Source organism: Maylandia zebra, linkage group LG6 (genome assembly GCF_041146795.1).
Source record: "Maylandia zebra isolate NMK-2024a linkage group LG6, Mzebra_GT3a, whole genome shotgun sequence".
Lineage (NCBI taxonomy): Eukaryota > Metazoa > Chordata > Actinopteri > Cichliformes > Cichlidae > Maylandia > Maylandia zebra.
In genome coordinates, this window is record NC_135172.1 from 36,038,446 (window position 1) to 36,063,489 (window position 25,044).

A 25,044-nucleotide genomic window follows, 5' to 3' on the forward strand; every position below is an offset into this window, starting at 1 on the left:
AGGTCCTGTGCCTGCTAAGCAAACCCAAATCATCACCTCTCTACTACCGTGTGTTGGTATGGGGTTGTGCTAATACGCCTTCACTAAATGCAATGTGGTGCATTACAGCCAAACATCTCCACTTTGGTCGTTTGTCCAAGAAAATTGTTCCAGAAGTCTTTTGGTTTGTTCAGTTGAAGCTTTGCAAAATAAACAAATAAGGGTTCAATTTGTCATAGATGCCTTCTCCAGTTTAGCAATATTTTTGTTAAATGGAAAAAAATTTTGTTATATTTTAAAACCTGCTATGGATAAAATTACTTTTTTAATTATGTCCTGATGTGCAAAACCCTTTAACTGAGCCTTGAATTTCCCTTAGTCACTGATCAGATGTATATTTGCCACATAAGTGTTAGAAAAGTGAAACCTTATGTCAATAATAAAAATTTTATATGTTAGGAGTATATTAAATACCTTAAATTCTAGTTTTAGCTCTGGACTATAGATACAACAATATATGTATCACCTGGTTTCAGGTCCCTTAACACAATATCAAGAGAAGAAAACCCAAGAAGCAACAGCAAAATATTACAAACTATCTTTATTCTACATTTTTATGTAATTTACTTCAATGTACAGTCTAAAGGATAATTTGTGGAAACACACAAAACACTGAAGAACATAAATTGATATGCATAAAAACAAAAGTTTACTAAAGGTTAGAAAATGAACAGTGGAGTTCTTGCACCTGTTAAATACAGATGCATTCTGGGCATCAGAACACAAGATAAAAATCTTCTAAAGCACTGTAACCTATTCACCAGTCTTTAGTTAGTTCCAAGTCGTAGTGACAGGTTTATGAGATATTGTATAAAAATGAACAAAAAATGTTATATTTTTTAAAGAAAATCATATGAAAAGGAAATGGCGAGGTCTATTTACAGTTCTGTAAACAGAGACCATTGGAAAACACTAGCTTAGAAAAGTAAAAATCCCATGATGCTGATGACAAGTAACAAATTATGATACTTAACATGCTAGTCACATTTCCCTTCATTTTAAGATTTTTTTTCTTTTTTTTCTCAGGCTTACAGTTTGTTTTTTCTCTCTATCCTCTCTGTGTAAACTACACCGACAGCAGCCTCACATAGAAGTCAAACTGATGCTACCATAACGGCCACAGCGGAGCGGATACTGTTGTTATTTTCACATGAAATGATGCAAAGACAGTCACCTCTTCCACGCTGGCAATGTAGCTGCATCATGTAGCATATCCAGTTATTCTATGTTCAAGAAACAAACATCAGAACATAAAATATAAATATTTCACTTGTAAAAAACAAACAAACAAAAAAACAAAGGCTAAACAGCTGTAATATGTTCATATATGTTCAACATGGTTTTATCCAACGCATTAAGCACATTCACCACTACTCACTCCACATCAAGCCAAACCAAAAATCATTCCAAAAACTAAACGGCATGTTCCTTCCCTTTTTGTGGCCTAAATCAAAAGGCCGATCCAACACACTGAAGACAGAAGAGGTCGAGACTTACTTTAAAAAGGTGAGGCAGCTTAACGTTGCTTTTAGTGGATGGTAGGAAAAGGGGGAGAAAAAAGTTGCTGTTTGAAAAAAATAATATGAGGCAGCACTCTACCTTGTGTATGAACGCTGATGCCACTGACATCTGCATTAAAGATCCTGAAAACTTTTCCATCACCTTTTCTTGATGATCAGCAGAGTCCAGTATGAACAAAATCTGAACAGTTTTAATAATTTAATGGAAGATTTTTTTCTTTCAAAATTCTTTTTAAAAACGAGAAATTGAACTAGCAGGGACGTCATTAACTTTTTAAACCAATCAGTATAGACTGACATGCATTCCAGTGGCAGTTGGCGGGTAGTTTGGTCATTAGGTAAGTTTGCGTGTGCATTTTAAATGAATCTGATTGGTGCCATTGGAGAGGGGCTCAAACTTCAAGCAGAAGTGTCACGTTTTGTTTCCATCGTCACATTTTCCTTTTATCATAACCCCTACTAAACCACCTCAACCAAAGTTTTCAAAATTAAATAAAATAAAACTTTTGATATTGATTCAAAAATTGTTTTTCCATTTAGGATTTAAAAAAACAAAACAAAACACCTAAGCAGAAAAGTCCACATAACACAAGTTGTTTCAATTATTTAAGCTATGAAGTCTATAACAAGCTTCATAGCAATCACACAGTGACTGCATAAATGCAACCTGTCTCCAAACATTTGTGGTCCAACGTGGACTGAAGGTATTCAAATAACTAGAGTCAACATGTTGCAATCAATCTGAGCGCATCTCTTTCCAAGACGCGACTCAGCTGGTTACCAGCTGGTTGTATTCTGGTTAAATTCCCATAAAACAGGCAAGGTTGCAGAGCGCTTATGTCATTTTGCAGTTCAATCGCTATCCAGCAGCAACTATGCCACCATTTGTGGAAGAATTTCTGAATTTCTATGAGGCTCTGACTGGACTCTGAATGCAAGTAGTTAATATGAATTTCTGCGTATGTAAACAGAAAACAAATTTGCAACAGATTTGTGATTTTGCAAATTCATCACCATAACGCCAAAGACAGACTGACCCCATTTTGCTGTTGCAAACTGATAACATGTTGACTCATTTTGCTATTTTATCGCCATCTTAACACAAAACACACTTTGAAGAGGGCAACTGACTGTGACTGGTCGCAGACATAATTTCCATAATTGAAGAAATCATTTCAAAGGCAACAATTTGGAAGTTAATTGCACACGGTCACAATCATTTTGGTCGTGCCACATCATATTATGCAGTTTTTCCTAGTCCGACTGTAGCGTAATAGAAGTCGTATAAGACGAAGTGTGTAAGGTGTTTTAGAATAAGTTTTCAGGAGCTTTAAGTTTAACAAGCTTGTATTTTGTTGCAACGATCAGAGCAAATGCAAAATCAAGCATTTAATGTTGGAGCACTTCACTCATTTCTGACCTGTGAACACGATCTACAACACATAGTAGTGTTAAGAAGCCCGCTAGCAAAATACTGTAAACACAGTTCATATTTCATCCTATGAATGGCATGATAATACTGGACCTGTGGATAAAAATCAGCTAAAACTCATTAGACCTTTTCAATTAAGTTTTTTGTCGAAAACACTACTTTCATTACATGCCGAATCCACTTTCATGCTCTTTCCTTTTTTTACACACTTCGCAAAATAACAAACTTGAAGACCTTGTACTGTACACCCCCCTTACCAAAAAAGAAAAATCTGATAAATGAAAAACTTACGTTATACTTCCAAAACAATCAAGCTGACAAATACTGCATAACAGCCCGCTCATGGTGTTGAACGATTAGCTCATCTCATTTACCTTACAGGTATTTATAGAAACAGTACTGTGTTTCGGGGTAGTCATAGAGACTAAGGATAAAATATAGATACTCTGTCCTCTTTGTTGCTTGGTAACAAAGCATCAATTCAATAGCCTCACTTGTGTACGCCTAACCAAACTCCAAACAAGTCAAAGAAGATATTCATCTGGGTATCGAGTGGTGCGAGCTTGTGCTTCAGTTTTGTCCAACATCTTCTTTGCTTACCGTCACTCAGGATGCTAAAGTCTGAATGAGTCTACCGTGACAGAAACACACACAGAAATACTCTTACATACAAGTTACAGCTCTATAAGGACAAGCAAATAAAACAAAATGGATAAAAAAAAAAATTGAATGTTGTTCCCATGTTGCATATAAAAATGTTTAATGTCTGCACTGATTTTTCGGCACTTACGCCGTGACTGCAATGTGCATATTCTGTCAGTTTGTGTTACACTTCAAACTACAGTAGAAAGTCCAAACCTGGTGGATTAAACCGTAAACATGACCAAAACTAAGTGATCCACCAGCAGGACTTAAAACTCAGCGTATAAAAAGATAAAGAAACGTGGTGTGTGATGTCTGTTTGAGTGTGTGTGCTCTGTCTGTCTGCTGGGAGAATTATACAGAAATCAAATGAATTTACAAATCAAGAAGTTTGTGTTTGTTTTCTTTTTTAACTAAGCTCATACAGGTTTTGTTTAGAGGACCGAGCATGCAGTCTTCTGACAGTCATATGATCTCTCTTGCTACTGGTCCTTTACACTTATCCTCAGAAATTTGAAGAATGTGTACGTGTGTGAGCGTGTGTGATCACACATATGCACACTGGAGATGTTTTCCCCTCTCTGCCTCGCTTTGAAAGCAATCACTACTTGACTCTACTAGGAGAGATAAGAAGGCAGGAACGGGAACATGGCTCCCCTCTAAAGGTCCTATTATATTACTCTTCTTCTTCTTCCTCCTCCTCATCATCATCCTCATCGTGACAGTGAGTGATCTCCTGGGGAGTCTGAGGGAACAGGTTGGGTGGCTTGATCTCGCTGAATGAGCGGGTCAGCTGGTTGCGCTTGCACTCTAGCTCTTTGCAGTCGCTGCAGTGGGTGCGGTTGCGGGTAGCCAGCGGGGACTCTGTGTCGATGTCCACGTGGGTGTGTTCAACTGTTGACTCATGGGGCATCTGGAAGAGGAGAAATAATTTTTTACACAACAAGAACACAGTTAACCTTTGAAATGTTTTACGAACAATGACAGATCAGAACAGACAATATTTTAGTATGTGCATCAGTGAAGTGTGGCAATGTGTCTGCATCTTAAGGGTGCGTGGTTTCATTCAATTCCCCCACTTTACATTCAGATACTCACTAATATGTGTGACGCTCTGAAGAGGTAGCTGAAGGGGTAATACAGCAGGTTAATGAAGGAGGCTGCATATAGGTCGGCGTAACGCATCACTTGTGAGGCAAAGAGAGTCTGTCTGGAGCCACTGCGGAACAGGCTACCCATCATGCCATAGCACATGTCCATGTCATGTGTCACTTTCTATAAAACAAGAAGAAAAAGAGAAACTGGTAAGCCTTCAAAATCACGTCAAAAAAAGAGGGACACTGATTCATTAACCCTGGAAAGTACGGTTAATAAATTATTTGGGATGTCGTATTTGTTCAGTGAAACAGCTGAATCTGCATCTTTTTCCGATAGCCTATGAGAGACAAACACCGACTGAAAGGGCTCTTTGATGAGGTGGTTTAATGATTAGTCTCTATGAAACAAACAGCACTAAAACCACATAAGCAGCACATCTGTTGTCATAGCAGCAGAGGTCATTAAGGGTGTACCTTGATTCTCCTCTGGATAGTGCTGATATCTGGCCTTTCATTACTGCTGCTATCCAGATGCCTGAGAAGGAAGCAGGAGAAAAACGATGAGGACTGGGTGGGGGTGTGGATACTGATATCAGCCTCCTGAAAGATGATGAGTCAAAGAGGTGGCGTAACAGAATTGCGCCAGGCTATAAATAACGTCAGTGAACCTGCTTATCAGGTGCACACTTTGACACTTTAGACTTTACCCTATTGGCCCTGTGGGTTTCTGTTAAATATGCAGTATCCACACATGTATGCAAACAGACACTGTTACAGCCGAGAGCAAAGAGCAGCAGAATAGGAACCTGTGGGGGGGGGGGATGAGGCTAAAGGTCACAGTTCTTACTTGTAGAGTTCTGCCAAGAAAACATCCAGGCCCTGGAGTTCCTCGAATAATGCTGGAAAACAGAGGGAGAGCGTGAATCTCTCTCTCTTCAGCACATTTGAGTGCATGTACAGTTGCTGTACAAATATTTGAAGTTTTGAGAATGTATCCTTTGAGAGTGAGATCATTTACAGGTTTTTGTTTTGCACTTATAGATGTAGTTTTTGCACAACATTTTACATTTCAGATTGCTATTAAAGATCAAGTCCTTTCTGAGACTGAGAAAACAAGCAGTCAAACTAGCCCTCCCACATGTCTGCACACTATGTGTTATTATGAGTCAAGTTCTTTCTAGACTCACAGCTCTTGTCGGTCCACACGTGAAGCTCCTGGGCCAGCTCAGGTATAACCAGGAATGTTCTCCAGCCTTGACGTTTCTTGGATTTGAGGATATCTCCAAAAATATGGTCCCCAATGTATACTATGTCCTTTCCCTTGGCCCCCAGCAAGTCACACACAATGTCTGAAGAGCCTGAATGACAGTAGCGTGTTACCAACTATGTATGCATTCTTAAGGTCCACGAATGACAGATGAATAAAGCCTAGCTCAAAGAATGAATGATGAAACAAATAAAGCCTTACCTCCAGAGTAGACTATCCCATGTTGCAGTGGTCCTGTGTAGGTTCCTATCTTTAGACGTCCTGTTGTCTGAAATGAAGAAAATAAATAAGTCACTAAAAAGTGGGTCTGAATAACCTAAGTGAAGTGAGTGACTGTTTTTGAATCATTCTGCAATTGCTCCATCTTCCTGAGAACAATCATTTAATTACTTATGCACTGATGGCATATTTTTAGGGCCTTTACCTCTGCGTTTTTCTGGCATAAATTCATGCTTAAATTTACATAATGTTATGCGTTTTAAATCATTGTGATCATTGCCTTCCCATTAATATATATGTACCAAAATAATTGACATACAGATTTTGTCTAATTCGACCCTAGAATGGATCCCAGGTTGAACCAGTGACTAAATCAAAAATGCAAACTACGCTCGAACGACTATCTAACAAAAAATTCACTCATGCACTCTACACTGTTTTCAGTAAGCTGGCCCTCAGTTTGAAACAACTGGTGTGTTTTTGGAAAACAAAACGAAGAAATCCTGAACAGCCCTGACTGAACAGCAAATAAGGGACAGATTGTAAGCCACAACATAACACATGCCAGCTAGGGTTCACTTATAATGTCTTCTCTGGCCAGAACTCTCTCTTCTGATTTTGCTTACTGTGTCCACTTGTCTGAGCACTGTACCCTCTGCGAAGAACAGCGGTTTCCTGGCATCCACCAGGATCAGATCAAAGTAGGACTGCCAGGGCCGGTGCGGGGTGCCAGGCTGGGGTGGATGGAAACACACAAACATGAGTACAAAGATAAAACCATGATGTACATTTATGTTTGACAATAATAAAAAAAAAATCGTCACCAAATAGAAATAGAAAAAATATGTTTTACCTTTGGGCCATGAGGGAAGTCGAACAAATAGGTCATGATTTTCTGTAACACAACACAACGTCTCTAAGTCTGATGCGACACATACTTTGTTCATAAGCTAATACACGTGTTACCGACAAACTGGTAGAAAACTAATAAAAGGATCTCGGCATTAACTTACTGGCATCTAAGTCTTTCACTGTTATTGCATTACTGTTTTCCCTAATCAGTAAGTTTCCACCATAACTACATACACACACACACTTACATCAGTGTATTTGTAGTCACTGTTGGTTGCCAAGAAAACCTTGGATACTTCATTCATTCGGCTGAGAAGAAGAGGCAGCTTTCCCTGGTGGGAACAGAGAAGAAGAAAAGAAAGAGAAAGAATGAAGCTCTAAGCATCTTTACAAACCAGCCTCTTCACAGACTACAAGAGTGTGAGACACTGTGTGTGTTTTCTCTGCAGCAGTGCACTCACAGTGAATACAAACTACTTACATCTTTCACCACATACTTCTCCAAGTTCTCCACAGTCTTCTCCTTCAGCGTACCCTGCAATGTGAGACAAAGGGGTTAGCAAAATCATCAATAACTATAGATATCAGTGAATAATGCTGGATTTCCAAAAACGCTGATAAAAATTCTTAAAATGACAAGTAAACCTAACTCCTTTGTTTAAAATTGCATTAACATTGGTATAATCTTTCTATCCATTATCATTATGCAATAATGCAACATTTCAAAAGTTTAATCATTAGCTTTAAGACATCACTGAAACGTGCTTACACATCTTGAACTCACTACCTTTTCAGCGGATGCTCAGGGTGATGTTCAATTTTAGCACACGAAATTAAAACAGCTTTCTAGTGTCAAACTCTAAAGAAAAGATCACTATACACAATAAAGATCAGACATTCTAGTGAAGTAACATTTTAAAGTACAGCTGTATGGTTAATAGCAGTAATTGGTGACGACTGCTGCAGAACCTTTGGGACCTTGTGTTGTTTAGTTGTGGCATAATCAGTGGTAGTGTTTCAAGAGTATCTCTAATTCTTCTGTAAACAACTTGGTTTACAGTCTAGGACAAATATGCATGGTTTAACTGCAGTTTATTTTGGAAACAGGTATAAGTACTTTTTAACTGAATATAAGAAGACATAGTTGACAGAATTTTAACTGTGAATTTGTGTTAGTATGTTAGTGCAGACTGAAACATATGTGTACAGAAAATATATGCCTGCATATGAACGATATGATGAATGGCATTATTATTAAGACAGTCTCAAAATTTCCTGTATATGTCGTCTTCACAAATACATATCAGATAAAAACTGGGAGACATTATCCTGATGTTCTTAAGTAAATATTACAAACTTAACTGGATTCTGTCAAGAGACTCGATTCAGACATCGTATGAGGAAAATTTTACTTGGCTTGTTGGTGGCTGCCTTCTGTTATCACATTATGTTATATTTGGCCAGAATAAATAAGGAAGGTAAGACTTCCACCAAGACAGAGGAAGGGGTATCACAGAGATGTCAAAAGTATGAGAGGTTGTGATGATATAACATGCCAGTATGTTTATTTCAATTCAATTATTCTTTGCAAATAATAACTTGTCCTCAAGATATAATTTATGCACTCTATTTCATCACATGATCTAGTTTTAGTTCCAACAAATCAGATTAAATCTTAGTGGTTGCATGTGTTTTACCTTGAAATGGACCCAGTCAACAGCATCCCGGACATCCTGGAACATGCTTTTAAAGGACATGAAGAGGTCGCCATCTTTGAAGCCAGTTTCACAGCTGGGGGAGGGGAGCAAAGACACACACGTACACAGCCGTCGGACAGGCCATAGTTTTATAGAAGGTTTTCAAAAACATGACATTTGTTTTTTGTTTGCTTTTAAATGGGATAGCCTTCCCTTGTTGGAGGGGTCCCCAGCCAAACAGGAAAACATTCTCCCCCTAAAAGACCAACAACCAGGTTTCAGAGGACAAAGGACATGCAACCATTCCAGATTACATTCTCAAAAAAAAATTACAGGCCATTAAATCTCCTTACTTTAACAGTCAGAGGATTATCTTGTTGTTATATCAGGATTTCATTCTCTGCAAATAGTTAGTAATTGTTTTTATTCCTATCTGAATTTGATAAGAATCCATACTTTTTCACAATTGGTAGAACAGATTAATAGATATAGTAATTGTAATCGAAACGAAGGGTTATTTGACTGAACTCCCATTGGATTAACAATAGAATTAGACGAGATTAGCAGCTGAGACACCTGAACCCTCCCATGCGTTAGGGCTTGCTCTTGACCCTTTGTGGCTTGCAACTGTCATGGTCTCATCATGCGGCACCCAGAAACTTGTTGCAGGCCAGATAAAGCAGAGAAAGGTTTTCTTACCTGTCATATCTATCACAGTTGGTGAAGAAATCCACAAGGCAAGCAAAAAGGTAGGTCTCTGTGAAGGAAACAGGAAGATTGGAAGATAATGTCAAGAACCTCAGTGAAATTATTTGCCGCCCCAGCCTTCCAGATTTAGATTCTGTTGTACACATTCATCCCATTCTTCTGTATGGGAAAGTTCTTCCCACCACCACCACCGCAATACGCCAATTTTTATCATCGGACTTAAACACTGGTCTTATTGTTAAGCCCACCAGAGACTTGACTTTATTTAGCAGCTAAGGAAATAGAGAGGCAGTCTGTAAGGTATGATCCATTTTATATAGCTTCACACTAAGCCGACAGAATCACCAGCAAGGCCAGAAGCATCATCCATGACCAATCCTCCCTTAACATGACCTTTTCCATTCTTTTCCCATTGGGCAAAACCATTACTAGCTGAACATATTTAGGGATAATACTTAACTCCAAGCTATTAGGCTCTTGAAGATGCATTGAAGCTCTTATTAATTCACTTTACCTACATCAGCTTGTGCTCATATAATCGAAATGCATTGGGCAGTAAAATGTGTATGTATGTATCATGCATTTGCAATATTAACTGTACTACTTGCACTATGGAGTGTTCCCTTCTGCAATCTGGACTATATCCTGTTGCACTAAAAATCACTTTAAAGGTAGATACACTGAGCTACTATGGGCTGATCTGTTATATGCACTTGTATTTTGTATCACGTTGTGCGGTGCTGTGTGTTGTGGAATGTGTCTTGTTTTATATGTGAGCACACCATAACAATTCCTATCAGTTGTTTTGTTGAAATGGCTACAATAAGCTTGAACTTGAACCCACCTGGCAGATTGAAGAGGGTGTTAAGGATATAGAAACGCTCTGTATCATCTCTCTGGATAAACTTGTTGGGGTACCGTTCACGGATCTCTGGGCTGGAAAAAGCAAAAAAGCACAAAAGGGAATAAAATGTTTTATCAAATGTTTATATTTATGATGCTTGCTTGTATGCAGAGATCTGTGCATTTTGAGGGGGAATGTTGAAAATACCTACCCTCGCAGGAAGTTGAATCCATGGACACAGACCAGGATATTACCGTAAGCATCAACCTTCAACAAGTTTCCATACATGGTATCAAACACAAGGCCTCTGAAAAAAGGAGCAGAGGGATGCATGATTTTGCAATGCACGAGTAAAACAGCCTTTCTAACTTTCTAACAATCTTGGCACTTAAACTCCTGTCACTTGTTATCTTTTACTACAAAATAAATACAGTGACACTGAACTTTGCACAGGTGATGGGGTTTTTCATACTATTACTTGGCTAAGATAGATATCTCAGCTAAAAGGTTATCTGGACTACAAAGTTTAGAGATTAGGCAACAGAAACAGCAGTTGGTCAATAATCTGATGGCCACGATCAGCCTCATGATGTCTGTGCAGAGAGATGGGATTGGTCTCACCTGGTGGGAAATGATGGGTCATAGACGAAGCTCAGGAGCTCCTGAGGATAACCGATGGACACTAGCCGTTCCACTGTCAGCTCAAAGCCTAATGATTCATATTCAGGTGACTTATACACTACAAAGGAAACACATGCACATTAGTTTAGTAAATAATGCCAGCTGCCCATAAAAGTGTCCTGTAGACACTTTAAAAACTGTGAAATGTTACATGAAAGTAGTTAATATTTTATAAATACATACATATAGAATCAAACAAATGATTGGTTATCAATATAACAGATTTTAAATCAGATGTTTAAAAACTTTTTCCCCTGTTTATTTGAATTTGTATTTATTACCTTTTGTAGGATAACTACTTTAATATTGACAGTGATGCTGTACTGAAATGGTATCGATCTGAAAACCTGACTCAAAATTATACAAACAATGTTGTATTTAAAAACCCCAGAAGCATAGCCTGTGGGGTGATTCGATGGCAAACAATGGTTAATGAGGTGATATGCATTTTGTTGCACTTACTCAAGTTACACAACAAATAAGTTTGAGTTTTCAAAGGCCACCTTATCCATTTGAGATCATCTTGTCTGTATTTTGTCAACAACATGTTTTCACTCTACTGGAACATCCCCTCACACCCAATGCCCTTCTCAGTCCTGGCTACCAACACAGACCAGGATGTTCTGCATGTAAATCCACAAAGAAAGAGGATCGGGCGGGCAAATGAAAAATCACTTGATGTAAAGCAGTGGCTTTAATGAGCCCAACTGACGAGCCCCTAACCCGTCACTGCCAGTGGTAGATATTTACCCCAGGCTAAACGAAAAGCGAGACAGGAGTGGGCTCTGGAAATTAAAAGGCTAAAAAAAGACTGGCAGAGGATTAAAATGCTTTCTGACAGGGGGAAAGAATATGTCAGATGTTATAAATATAAAACAGAGAATGCACTGGTGTTAATGCTTGCTTTCTATACCCCCAGTGGGGTGGTGGAAGGCCCCTCAAGGGTTTGAAATATTGGCTGATGATACTTAGAGAAGAGTTAGTTGGAGAGAACAGCACTGTAGGTCAAGCAGGAAAACATCTGTGTCCTACTCTGGAAAACGTGTGTGCATACACAAGTCCTGGGTTATACAGAGAGGTGATAAGTACACAGAGAAGTACAGGAAAAGCCTGGGTTCAGTAAAGCTCTGTTCTTTTGTTGACACCTTTACTCTGTAAGCATGAATTCAATCCAATTTCATTTAAACAGCGCCAAATCACAACAATAGTCGCCTCAAGGCGCTTTATATTGTAAAGTAAAGACCCTACAATAATGCAAAGAAAACAAAGAAAACCCCAACAATCATATGATGTAACTGCATGAGGCAGTTTCTGCATTTTAATCACGTAACCTCTTGTAGTTCACCCCCTGCTGTGTTCTCCCAGTAAACAGGGTTTGGGCCCTCTGCCCAGAGCAGCAGCAGCATACACCAATATAACTGCATTCCCCCCTCCTCTTTGCTTACTTGTAATATTCCTCATGAGTTGCTACAAAGAAGCCTATTTTAAAACCTGTTTCCCCTATGTCACCCTCTTCACTTGAGGTCACTGGGAGTCTCTCTTTACATGTTGTCTTTTGGAAATTAGTACATCCCACACATAAAACAGAATAAATCAAATCTCATTACGAGTTTGTCAGGCTGGAAAACTGAATCAGGAAAATGGTTTGATATATAATAATTATTCTAGACAATTTTAAAACCTATGGGACAGCTAAAACTCCCTACTACACAAAGTTAATATTAGGTCAAAAGCTACTAAAGTTCCCCCAGTAATTGGCTTAAAATGTCATTTTGTCCATAATGTTACTGTTTAATGAAAGTGCACCAGCCAGAGTTAAGTTTGGAATGAACTATGGTTAGGTATTTTATGTTAAAAGCCCTTTACATCAAATCTTCGAACTGTGAACTGTTGATAGACTATCGTAGAACTGTATTTCATGAAAGCCACACCCAAGACTACATAATGCAACATAAAGCTGCATGTTTTAGTAAATGAGACAGCTGAGATGCTCATGTTTACTGCATTTTTTGTAAACAGGAAGTTGGGTTATTGTTGTTTGCTGTGTCCTTGACTCTCTCCCCCTGTGGTGGGAACTTCAGAGATCTGTTTCCCTTTTTATCCCCAATGGGACTGATGCCAGATAATTATACTCCCACTGCTGAGCAGCAACGTATGTCTCCAGAGTTTATAGGCCAGGCCACCACAGGCCTAGATGTAACGTAGACCTCTTGCATACAAGATAAACAACCAGCAGAAAGCCCTTCACATGATAGACCCTTATCTCCAAATCAGATATAGTGTGTCGTACAAGGAGACTCTATCTGACCCATTTCACACAGCAATAATTTAACTTGTGTCTTAATATTTGCACAGAATAAAGTGGAAATGTAGGCCTCTGTGACAAATTTGCAACACTATGAAGCATATTGTGGGAAAAATTAGAAAGCTTAAACATTGCCTCAGGGGCACACATTCCAGCCAAAAGTCTGTGAGAAAACTAGGACAAACCTGCTTGTATCTCTCACTGCAATCTGGGCCTAAAACTGTGTTTGAGCAACTTTCTGCAGGGTGTTACGTGTTCCCTTTAGGAGCAGAAGAACAGATGACGCAATGTTGTCTCAACATTGCTAATTCAGTTTACAAAGTCTTACGAAATGTATGATATTTGCAATTTGTTTGCACTAAAGCTTTAGAATAGAACAAACTTTTCACCTCTTCTTATCCTCGTGTTGAGAAAAATTGCACAAAATGTCTCATTCTGGAAGTCACTGTACGTCATTACACTGATGCATGACGACAATGCATTATGAAATTGTCTATAACAATCTAAAATACTTATGCTGATATTAAAAACAAGCCCTGAAATCACATTTTCTTTGACCGTCTTTATTCCAAGAGCTATAGACAGTCATATGAACACAAATACTTTAATTTTTGGTTAATTAGTTCGTTTACATTGCATTTCTTTTATAGTCTGTGCTCTTCTCAAACGCTTGAAAGGGATAACAGGAGCACAGCTAGTAACAGGCGATGGTGAGGTCTCCAAGAACCAATCGTAATTTCTCAATATCTGAATTAAAATGGAATTCCCCTGTTGCTGGCATAGTGAAATTTGATTACACAGCAAGCTTTATGAATGGATTAGATTGTTGCTTCTTTCTTGAATACATTTAAATGTATCAAAAATGCTTTGACATCTGAAACCAAGGTCACAAGAACTTTAAAGGCACCTTAATAGTTTTTTTCCTTCGCATTCCTAGCAATATTTCCTTTCCAAACTTTACCTTTTTTATTCGATACATAAGATGTGATTTTTCTGAGCTTTTTAAGGTATTTTAGTATGTCACTGTAAGCACAAGGATTAATCCAGAAAAACAGAGACAATTATCTTCATGAATCAGGACATGGAGTGCATTTCCTGCTTCAATCACAATCGCATACCAAAGTAAAGAAAAAGTTAACTTATTAAAACGTTTTATAATATGACCGTTATCTTCAGCTTAAATTCACTATGCAGAACTGCAATATATGCTGAATACACACAATAGTAGTCTTTGCACAGTGTGATATATGCCAAACTGATTACAGTTGACAGGGACTGTGTTTAAAATTCACCCAAAGCCTCACACAATCTCCGAAGATAAGCAAAATCATTACATTAGGTTTTGCATACGTTCAATTAACTTAAGGGTTTTCCCCAAAACCCACTATTTTTTCAAAATGCTTAATGACTGCGAAAAGAATTACTGAAAAACTGCTCTTGGTTTCTCTGAGTTTTAGACTTTCTTTCTCTGTTTGGAAACACTCGACACACCATAGACATGCCACAATGAAGGCTGTGAACTCAATAAAAAACACAACTCTTTAATCATGTTGACAACTGCTCCAATCCACTCCCAATATGTTACACTCAGCCACTGCGCTTGTTATGCAAAGAGTACATATTTGAGAACTGCTAGCTTAAAATAGCAAAATATCTTCAAATCTTACAGATTCTTGCCAACTTATCTACAAGCTGAGACAGGAGCCCCTCATCTCTGTAGGAGCAGCACTGTAGGCAACATCTTCACATCATCAGAAGTGGACAGTGGAGATTGAAATAGCAACTGATGTTTAGTTTTGTCATACTTTCTAAACTATAATCTGTGTTTTCATTTGTTCATGTGTACCAAAATTTCCTGACAGATATTATTGAGTTTTTACATAGTGATTTAAAAAAATAAATTATGTTTCTGCTTTAAATCTCTATTTTTATAATCCCAATCTTTCTTCCTTACCTTTTTCCATAAACATTGCACGCAAAAAGCAAGTAATATTTGAAATGTACATATTTCAGGCGTGCTGCACATCTGAACCGCCTTCTATCACATAGCGTTGCATGTGATTAAGCAACAGTCAATCTGAGGAAGCAGTTCTGTGATCAAAATGTGAACACTCTCCAAAGATACACGATAGCCACCCTTCAAGCAAACATTAACACTTGGTTATGAGCTCCCATAAAGAGAGTCATGTCAACAGCTGAGCATCTGTAAAATCTCTTATACCCCGAATGGTGATAGGGGTCCAGAGTCAAAGAAGAACTACAAGTGACTCTTGTTCTCAGGGGAGCCGTCATTGCTGAACTCAACAAACAAACGTGACCTGTTTTTCAAAGTCAGGGAAGATTTATTTTTAGATGTGTAGAGACCGAAAACTGGAGCTGAGTCACAGAACAAAGTGGCATGAAAAATCAGGATATTTTTAGCCAGGTTGCTAGCCACTAGGAAAAAGAACATACACAATTAAGTCTGTGTTACAGAGAGCTACTGCTGGCTTAACATTTCGTTATCCTAGTGTTATGGCATACTCAGTGTATCACTATCATTGACCTAAATAATACTTTATGAACAACAAGCTGTGGTTCAGGGGCAATGGTAGGGTACCCAAATATAGAGCTGAAAAGACAGGGATACTATAGACTTCAACATCTACACCAAACATGAGGTCACAGCACATTTAACAGCTAGGGAGTTTTTTTCAGCTTCTAAAGGCACATAAATAAATGCGCTCTCAAAATCTAAATTTAACGTGACAACCACAAAGTTGGTTTCCCTTTCAGTCAATGCCACTCCAAGACACTTTTATAGATTCATTACATAACGTTTATCAAGATAGGAATGGTCATTTTGACAAGACTGTATTGTTGATGACAGCACAGACGAGCCATGTAAACTGAGAATGTGCTATACAACACTCCAGCCAACTTGGCCTGCATACCAAAACCCTAAAAAGTGCTGATTAATTAGATCAATAAATTGATCGATTGTTTATTAAATCTAAAACACTTTTGGACCGTATATAATAAACGTCTCTTAAAAACTGGCAAATTTAGAATTAAAAAGAAGTAAAAATGAAAAAAGATCAAAATCATAAAGATAATTATAATCTGACTGTGACTTTGTCATTGGGTCTTTTCTTTTCAGCTGTTATGTTGTAGAGTTAATGGTATGCTTGGGATCATTGTCCTCTTGCATGACCCAGTTTCGGCCATGCTTTAGCTGTCTAACAGATAGCATCATCTTTGACTCAGGTATACAGAGTAGTTCATGGTCAGCTCAGTGACTGCATGGTAACCAGGTCCTACAGTTGCAAAAAACAAACAAACAAAACCCCCCAAATTATCACCTCTTCACTACTGTTCTTGACAGTTGGTATAAAGTGTTTGTGCTGATATGCTGTACTTGGTATTCAAACTGTGCATTATAGTCAAAGAGCTCCACTTTGGTGTCATCTGTTCAAATGTCATTGTTCTAGAAGTCTTGTGTTGATTTTCTGTTTGTTTGGGTTTTTGGGTTTTTTTTTTTTTTTTAATTTGGTTTTAAAAATTTCTTTCCATTGTCAGAACTTGGGGTAAATTTGTGGGGTCCTCTCCTGGGAAAACTGTGGCATTGTGATAACACATGTCAATTGTTCAATCCAGAAAACTGCCAAAACGTCTGCTTTTACAGAGGTGGTCCCACTTGCTGATGATCAATTAATCAACTGTATCCGATTAGCACCTGGACGCTATTTACAGTCTTAAGTCCAGGAACCATTTAGGGTATAATTTGTTATAATAGGACTGCATAGTACTGTGAAATCTCTTTTTCAAATGATAAATAGGCATTTTTTTCCCTCCAATCACTCACTTCATTAGTTAACTGATTATCCAAACTCTGATCTGATTATGACTGATTGTAATTGATTGTGTGACTGTGTATTTAGCTTACCTGCTAAAGTGTAATCCATATCAAAGCCAAAGCACTTAATCTTCTCCATTGCCAAGCTTCTGTTGACAAAGATTCTGGGGGGAAAAGGTTTTTGTAAATTTTATGTAATCATCCGCAACAAATTATGACTCATAGCAGTTGCCCCAAGTGAGAAAAAGAAGAATGTTATCCCACATATACATATCCAACAACTATCATTTTTTCTTCCAAGTACAACTTTTAAATTTTATCAAAAGGTACATCTATAGATTTACATTTTATCAAGTCAGGTAATTTAGACTCAGTGCATTTCACTGTGCATGCATAGACTGAGGTGTTAAAATAACTGTGAAAATCAAATCTAGAAAAATACATAAAGCAAATGTAAAAAACACAAAAATAAGAGTGTAACTCTTATTTTTGCATTCTTTTGTACAGTTATGATTACAAACCTCGGTGTCACCTCTATGAGCTTGCAGTTTGAGTTTGTTTGCCAAAAAAAAAAAAAAAAAAGACTACACCAAATAAACAATGATATAGGTGATTTATAGATTTGACTGATAGCTATAGCCCTATTCTTTCAGATTTTCTGTACAGTCTCATTACTTCAAATTATTCTATCCACATAAATCATAAAATGAAAATATGATAAGTTCTAACATGGACAAATCTTGTTTACTGTTGGGTGTCCTTGAGTGTCTAATCTAAAGGTCAGAAAAAAAAGATGAAGTTACTACCACTACTACTACTACTCCAAATTTGGCAATTACCACACAGTGTAAAAGAATAAATTCTGTTATTGTGTTAGGTACAGAGCCTTAAGAAGCCAAAAGGCAGCTTATGACAAGTACTTAAGAAGAGCTTACCAAGTCATTTCAGCCTTATTAAACACCAATATATAACACATAATTAACTACATTTTAGGTGCTGTAATGAAAATGAGAACTAAATATCCATTTCAGATCACTTCATCTTTGTATGTACTGGAAATACCATGCGAGGATGATGGTTCTTTGATACTTTCATTATTACAAGTTGTTTGTTTCTCTAGAGCGTATTTTATGAGATCTACTTGCTGGCGTGTTCCTTAACGATAATAGTAAATTAATACACATAATTAGTTCTGATAATATCTTAAAATACTTTAATATAAAGTGGCCACGATGAAAACCAGCGCTTCGTAGACACAGAAAATACAGCCACACACTGTCTGCGTAACTCTGACTGCTAGCACAGACCTACATAACTTATCTTCTACAGCTGTGACATAGTTGAAATTCTATACAAGTCAATATTTAATCATACAAGAACCGAAATATGTATCAGACCAACAGAAAAATCAAGAATGACACTAAATTAAAAACAAGGGTGAACTGATACACAAGTCTAAAACTGCAAGGCATCTAATCTTCTCATTTTTCTGTGACAATGGTCTATTTATCTTCACCAACGTCTAAATCAGTTGTGAAATACCTGGCAGCGGCTCCATAGTGAACAAGTTCCCATTTAGAGCAAAGTCCACGACACGACTGGCAATGCATTCTGTGTGAAATTAAACCTCGGTTTGACTCTCCGGTGGTCTGACACTGCTCCAGCAACGCAGGGCAACAGTGGACCCACAAACAAAGCCCCCCTCCCTCTCTCTCTTTGCTGTCTTGCCATTCAGAAATTTTCTGACTTGTTGCAAAAATGATTGTGGCCATTCTGCGTCATTCTCTGTTGTTGTGTGCTGTCAGTCAGGGTTGTTGTGAACCATGATGTTTGTGGGCCCTCAAAGACATCTAGAACAATCACAAGTCGGGTAGAATCAAGCACGCCAGTGCCACAAGCTACAGCTGCTTCCCATTACTCACATCTGGTTGAATATACACATTTGTCGTTGGCCTACAACTACTGGTTATTTTTTAAATTCATTTTTGTGGCCGTGAAAACTGCCAGTTGTGATTTTCAACAGAAAATTACCTCTTCAAATATCCTTAGACTTCTTTATTCAAATAAAAATTTAATTAAATATGTTTATGCTGTAACTGTTAACAAAGTTAATAGTACTTTTTACTTTCTTTCTTTTTTTAATGTAAATCCTTTCTTACAAATAAATAAATTTTGTAGATGAAATTAAGCGCTACTGAATCTCAAACTGATGCAAATTCAGGTTAACGACCTTTTAAACTTGAAAAACGTGTACTCAAATATCAAAATGCTATATCAAATTTGATCATCTATATTTATTTTATATATTTAGTTGCTTATAAAAAATGAGCCTATTATGGCCTTATTTTGACATTTAACATTTAACACTGGCTCATCAAAATAGGATGTGCTCCTCATCAGCCAAAACAAATACAGTCAACATTTCGCAGGGATGAACAAAGGATTTAATGTTTAAATCTTTTCTATTTCTGTTTTGCTGGTGCCATTATGATGTAACCTCTTGCCAGATGCCTGTGGGAGGGGTAGTAAAGAACGGCCATAAATGATAAAGCGTGCCCCTCCTAAGATCAATTACTGTAGTCAGCCTTGACTTTGGCCCTGCTGACATCAGTATTGCTTCAAATAGCACCTACAAGTGAATCCCTTAATAACTTTTACTCCATCTGAGCGCAGCTGAAGAACAATCAGGCAGATTTTTTCCACTGCGCTTTAATCTCATGCAGACAGTGACTCGAACGTTTATCTGCACTGGGCAGAGCCATCAGCCCCCTGCAATGTGATATACACAGAGTGCACTGTTTCGGCTGAGCTCTTACTTTTTTTGGAAAGGCCTTTGTGAGTCTGTAAGATAAACAAAAGGTCACGCTTAAATCAGTAATGATTTCACTGACCAAGAACTTCTGTCACATTGTTTCAAAGAGCACCTTTGAACTTTCACTTAGCACTGCATGTGTAACCCTTTGCTGGTTCATACATGAACTGCATGTGTAACCCTTTGCTGGTTCATGTATGAACCAGCAAAGGGTTACACATGCAGTGCTAAGTGAAAGTTCAAAGGTGCTCTTTGAAACAATGTGACAGAAGTTCTTGGTCAGTGAAATCATTGACCAAGAACTTCTGAAATCATTACTCATTTGTTTGTTCTGCATGTGCTGCTGGGGAATAAATCAACCAGTTCGGTTGATTTATTCCCCAGCAGCACATGCAGAACAAACAAATGAGTGATGGTTTCATAAACCTTGTGAGCACTGCATATTATATAATAGCATGGAAGAAAAGCAGTACCCATTGTAAACATGCCTTAGAGTTAAACATTGAAAAGAAACACTCATTTTATTGCTCTGACAGGGAATAAACCCCTGATTATGTCAGTATAACTGAACGGACTTTACTACAAGCAGGTAAAGGAACAAGGATGTTTATAAGTGAAAAGATATATTAATGGTCAATAAAGCTACTTACTATAAAGTCAAAGCCATAAAATCCCTGCAAAACCAACTACATGTTTATTATGCTGAGCATATCTGGATCTCGAGTCGTCCATTTAGCCCGTGGGTCTTGTCATTCTGCTGATGTTTCATGAGTGAAAAATTTTGCATAACAGCTACAAAGACCACACCCCAGTCACAATCAATTCTATGAAACATCTAAGGCAGCACAGCCTGCTTCACAGTCGAAGTGACAAAGAGACATAGCCTAGTACATGCTGAGCACCAATGGCAGACTACAAGTAAAATAAGACGGGAATTAAACTGGAAAACACAGCACGCTAACAGGATAATCACAGATATAATCACAGATTAGTCAGTCACTCTGTTATAATGACAATAAGTGATACACAATGTAAAATCTAAGAAACGCACTTTAGTATATTTTTAAAATGTATGACATGCTTTGCCATGGTGAAATAAATAGTAACAAGCTACTGTCATAAACTGTTGGGGAATCCAAAGACCACCCAACACAACTCAACTGGTTAAGTCATGATTTGAGTTATCGTTGTTATAGTTACTTAAAATAACTATGTGTTACTGTTGGTGTAAAAAATAAATTAGTCAATCAATCAATTCTTAACGGAAATACAAAAAACCCCAAATACATAAAAAAAAAACCTTAAAGAAACAATGTTTCTTACTAAAGAGAAAAACATCATTACAAAATAAAGACACAGAGGCAATACCTTTAGTTTTAGTTTCAAATTCCTAAACACATTAAGTATGAGGCAGCAGTGTGAACTGAGTCTGGCACATGTACATAGCTGTGAGTCAAATCCTGTATTGTAATAACTGATCTGAACTTTATAAATTTGTCCTTTAAAAGCAGACCTACATTATAATAACCAAAGACTAGAACTAACACTGAAACTGAGAAAAATAAAACAAAACAAAACTAAACATTTCCAAGCAATAAAAGCTAAGCTGAAACAAACAAACACACTCGTGAAACAAAGGAAATTTAACTCAATTTCTTTGACTACTCGCTGATGACAAATTGGAAATAAAAAGGAAACAAAAAACACAAATATAAGCTGTCCGAAATTAATAATGGTAGTTTCTTTAGTGTCCTGATGTCTGTATCACAGAGCGGCCCTGGATTCCTTTGTGGTTCTGTATATAACTATGCAATTCATTCTGTAAACGCCTCTGTGGTGGGTGGCCATACAATCCATCATTTTAACAAACAGAAACTGCATATTATTAGTTTTCATATTACAGAATGGACGTCCACAATATTTTATTATTACCTGCAGATTTAACCTCTGAATGAAAGCTGAATTATGAGCACTATTAATCCTTATATTACAAGCAGTATATTCTTTATGTTGCGCTGACAGCCCCAAATTACAAATGCTCAAATCTTCCTGAAAACTATCATTCATTTACTTTCATTTCTATTCATAATTCAAAATCATCAGTCCAGGAGTTTTATTTGTTTTTTCCACAGTAGTCTCTGTCTGGCTGCTTAATCTATGCTGTGAAATGTCAGTGTGTCCCTTGTGGATGTTTCATACCTGTGGTAGGGCTCCCTCCTGTACTTCTTCATTGTAAGGCCGTCCATGTTGGCGGGCAAGTCTGCATAGTTCTGCAGTCTGTCACTCCATGAAGTGGTCATCTTTCTAACTGTTCAGTCTCTAGAGACAAGAAGAAAGAGACACAGAAGGCCTAAATGTAAGTTGCTGAATATCCGTGTTGATCAGACAACAAAAGAGGGAAAAACCCCCATTAGAAGCAGCAAAGTCTGTGGTGAATAGAAATATAATTCAATCACACTTTGTCCTTTAGACTTTAGAAATGGGATTATGTGGATGAGCTAATCAAGTTCCAACCTGTAGAAATTGAGTGGTTTAAAACTTGGAAGGAGCCAAACCAATATCCTGATAGTTTGGTTATCATCGCCTAATTATGGTGTTTCCTGTGTAATTATCAAACTAGGATTAGATTACACAGTGGAGGGTGAGGACCTACTGTATGTAAAAGTTCAAGCCAGATTAAAATGAGAGATAAAACAAAGACATGTGATACAGTTTAACATGGGGATCATGGTAGTCAGAATATGAATGGGTCCTTATTTGGTTATAACATCAGATTGCAAGCAAAAAAGCTGAGACCTAAAAAAAGAGACATATGGGAAGTCTTGTGGATTTATGCTCCAGTGGAATGCAAGCCTAGTTTCTGGTTTTGTCTTTTAGCTTAAAAGGCCAGTGTTGTGTGTTTTTTTCCTCTTATGCTGACATGCTGTCATTCCTGTACTGTTGCTGGAGAGGCTGCAGGAAGGAAGGGTAGAGATCAGCTTTCTTCTTCTTAGTGCCAGCACAAAAGCAAATGAGAATCACATGCTGAGGCAAAGAACTGTCAACAGGGCCACAGACATAAAAAACAAACAAAAACCACTGCAATCAGTGTGCAGCTTCACAGAACACAAAACAAAAGCTTCAGCTGATTTCATCTGAAACCTTATTTTAACTGTTCGTATTTAAAAACAAGTATGGACACAACTGGTAGACAAATCACTTTTTTGTTATTTTACAGCTTGTTTGCTTTCTTAGCTCTATCTTAATTGCCCATGTTGTGAAATGGGTCCTATGGGGTCAGAAGGAAGCTCTGGCTTGCAAAAATCCACAGCTAAGCATTACGAAAACCTGGTCAACTCAACAGTACTGCAGACAGCAGCTGAAAAGCAAACATAACTTAGAGCAGGCTTTGTTTCCAATGCTCAGTCTTGGAGAGAGAGCGTGGATCAACGAGTACTGCAACTGTACAGCGGGTGAAGCTAACTGTCACTTGTTTTTGGCGAAGAAATCACGCCAGCTCTTTCTTTAACTCCGCAGTCAGAGAAAACAACGGTGAATACTCACAGATTATCTGAACCTAATGTAAAAGTATCTCGACAAGCTAGAACATCTCGTTCGCGGGGTTACCGAACAACATCCCGTTATTTACCACCGGACTACGGGGCTAGCTAACACTCCGCTCAAACCGCCTCCGTCCAGCTCTTCTTTATCTGACATTGATGCGAAGGGCAGCCAGAGGTGGTCCAGGCACAGCTAACGCGTTAGCTGGCTTTGACACAAAAACACGAAGACTTGAAACTGTGGGAGCAGATTTCACTTTGTTCAGCTGCGGTTGGCGTTACTGTACTCACCTCTGAGTTCCTGAATAAAACAAATGCGCCGTCGGTTACTCTGAGCATGCGCCTTGAGCTGCGTGCAAGTCGCAGGAAAAAGTGTATATTCTGACAGAAAGCTGTGGGCGAAGCGGTGACGAGTACTCTGCAAAGCCAGGTATATAATAGCTGTCCGTGTCCTGCCTGCTCCCTGCTGTCTCGCTCTCTGCTGCCAGCTGCTGTTATGAGACATTCAGAGGGCGGCGTTAAGTTCTGTCTATCACAGAGGGGCGGGACCATCAAGCGCCTTGGCACAAACACGTGACCCCACTTGAATTAGGCTTCACTTTATAACAAATTAATTAATTAATTTAGAAAAAAATAATATAACATAACGATTCAATAATAATAATAATAATAATAATAATAATAATAATAATAATAATAATAATAATAATAATAATAATAATAATATTTGATTTTAGCAATATGCTAAGCAAGTCTAATATGCATATGCAACTTCTATACTGGGTGTGTCAAACAGGTGAAAATTGCATAAAAAAGAGGTAATAACTACCTTTATTGCAACCCCTAACCTTGAAAATGTATTGGTTGTAACCTCGGTGATGTTAAAGTCCTGATTTCCATCAGCTCATTGGCATTCATTCTAGGATTAGAGTTGATTTTTGTTTCTGAAACATGCTAAATAGGCAAATTTTCAGAAACTATAAGATGTGTGTGTAGGTTCTCAATCATTCAGGTCGTGGTACTCACTCTCTTTCCAAGCTCTTTTGAAACTATAAGATGTTAACCTTTCCTAAATGTTGATTTTACAAATTTTCTGGCCTTTTGGAGGTGTCGTTTTGTTTTTGACACACAGGAAAATTCATATTCCATTGGATAGTTACAATAACCAGGGACTGAACTGTTAGGGCCTCCAGGGCCAGGCAACGGGGGCTGAAGCCACAAGCTGGTGTACTACTAGTGCTGGTCCCAAGCTGATATAAATGGGGAAGGTTGTGTCAGGAAGGGCGTTGGGTCCAAAATCTTTACCTAACAAAATATGTGGATCATCAAGACTGAGAGCGGAAGAATGCTTGTTCAAAGGCAGTGAGGGAGAAGCCAGGAGTGTGGAGGTGAGAGTAGGGACTTTTTTTAGACTGTAGAGATTACTGGTAATAGCTAATAAGACCACAGAGAAGCCTAATATATGTGATGATGAGTGTTGGTAGATGATCTGCTGTAGTGTCTCATAAAGGGAACAGCCAAAATAAGAAAAATATCTAGGACCTCTGCCTAGAGG

The 25,044-nt window shown here is 38.0% G+C and overlaps 1 protein-coding gene across 2 annotated transcripts; it reads right to left on the reverse strand.

Annotated features, from left to right (window-relative positions):
- Window positions 1–562: 562 nt before the first annotated feature.
- nt5c2b (5'-nucleotidase, cytosolic IIb) lies at window positions 563–23,987 on the reverse strand. 2 transcript variants are annotated; one of them, XM_004538958.3, is made up of 18 exons: window positions 23,781–23,987; window positions 22,150–22,269; window positions 17,229–17,302; window positions 10,939–11,056; window positions 10,529–10,624; window positions 10,318–10,409; window positions 9,465–9,522; window positions 8,766–8,859; window positions 7,550–7,603; window positions 7,317–7,400; window positions 7,070–7,111; window positions 6,843–6,950; window positions 6,199–6,265; window positions 5,918–6,088; window positions 5,578–5,629; window positions 5,205–5,265; window positions 4,732–4,908; window positions 563–4,546 (listed from the first exon to the last, which is right to left on the reverse strand). In XM_004538958.3, the coding sequence occupies exons 2-18, from the start codon at window positions 22,248–22,250 to the stop codon at window positions 4,310–4,312; spliced, it is 1,686 nt and encodes a 561-aa protein (XP_004539015.1). In that variant the 5' UTR covers window positions 22,251–22,269; window positions 23,781–23,987; the 3' UTR covers window positions 563–4,309. The 2 variants fall into 2 exon arrangements, with proteins under 2 accessions (XP_004539015.1, XP_076741269.1); XM_076885154.1 differs by lacking the exons at window positions 22,150–22,269; window positions 23,781–23,987 and adding an exon at window positions 18,681–19,115.
- Between the last annotated feature and the right edge of the window lie 1,057 nt (window positions 23,988–25,044).

Excerpts from the sequence above, each read along its gene's own strand:
- nt5c2b (XM_076885154.1), bottom strand. The coding sequence starts at position 18,910 with ATGGCCACAATCATTTTTGCAACAAGTCAGAAAATTTCTGAATGGCAA. Across the intron at positions 8,860-9,464 it reads AACTGTGATAGATATGACAG|CTGTGAAACTGGCTTCAAAG; the intron begins GTAAGAAAACCT and ends CCCCTCCCCCAG. Across the intron at positions 6,089-6,198 it reads TGGGATAGTCTACTCTGGAG|GCTCTTCAGACATTGTGTGT; the intron begins GTAAGGCTTTAT and ends ACTGTCATTCAG.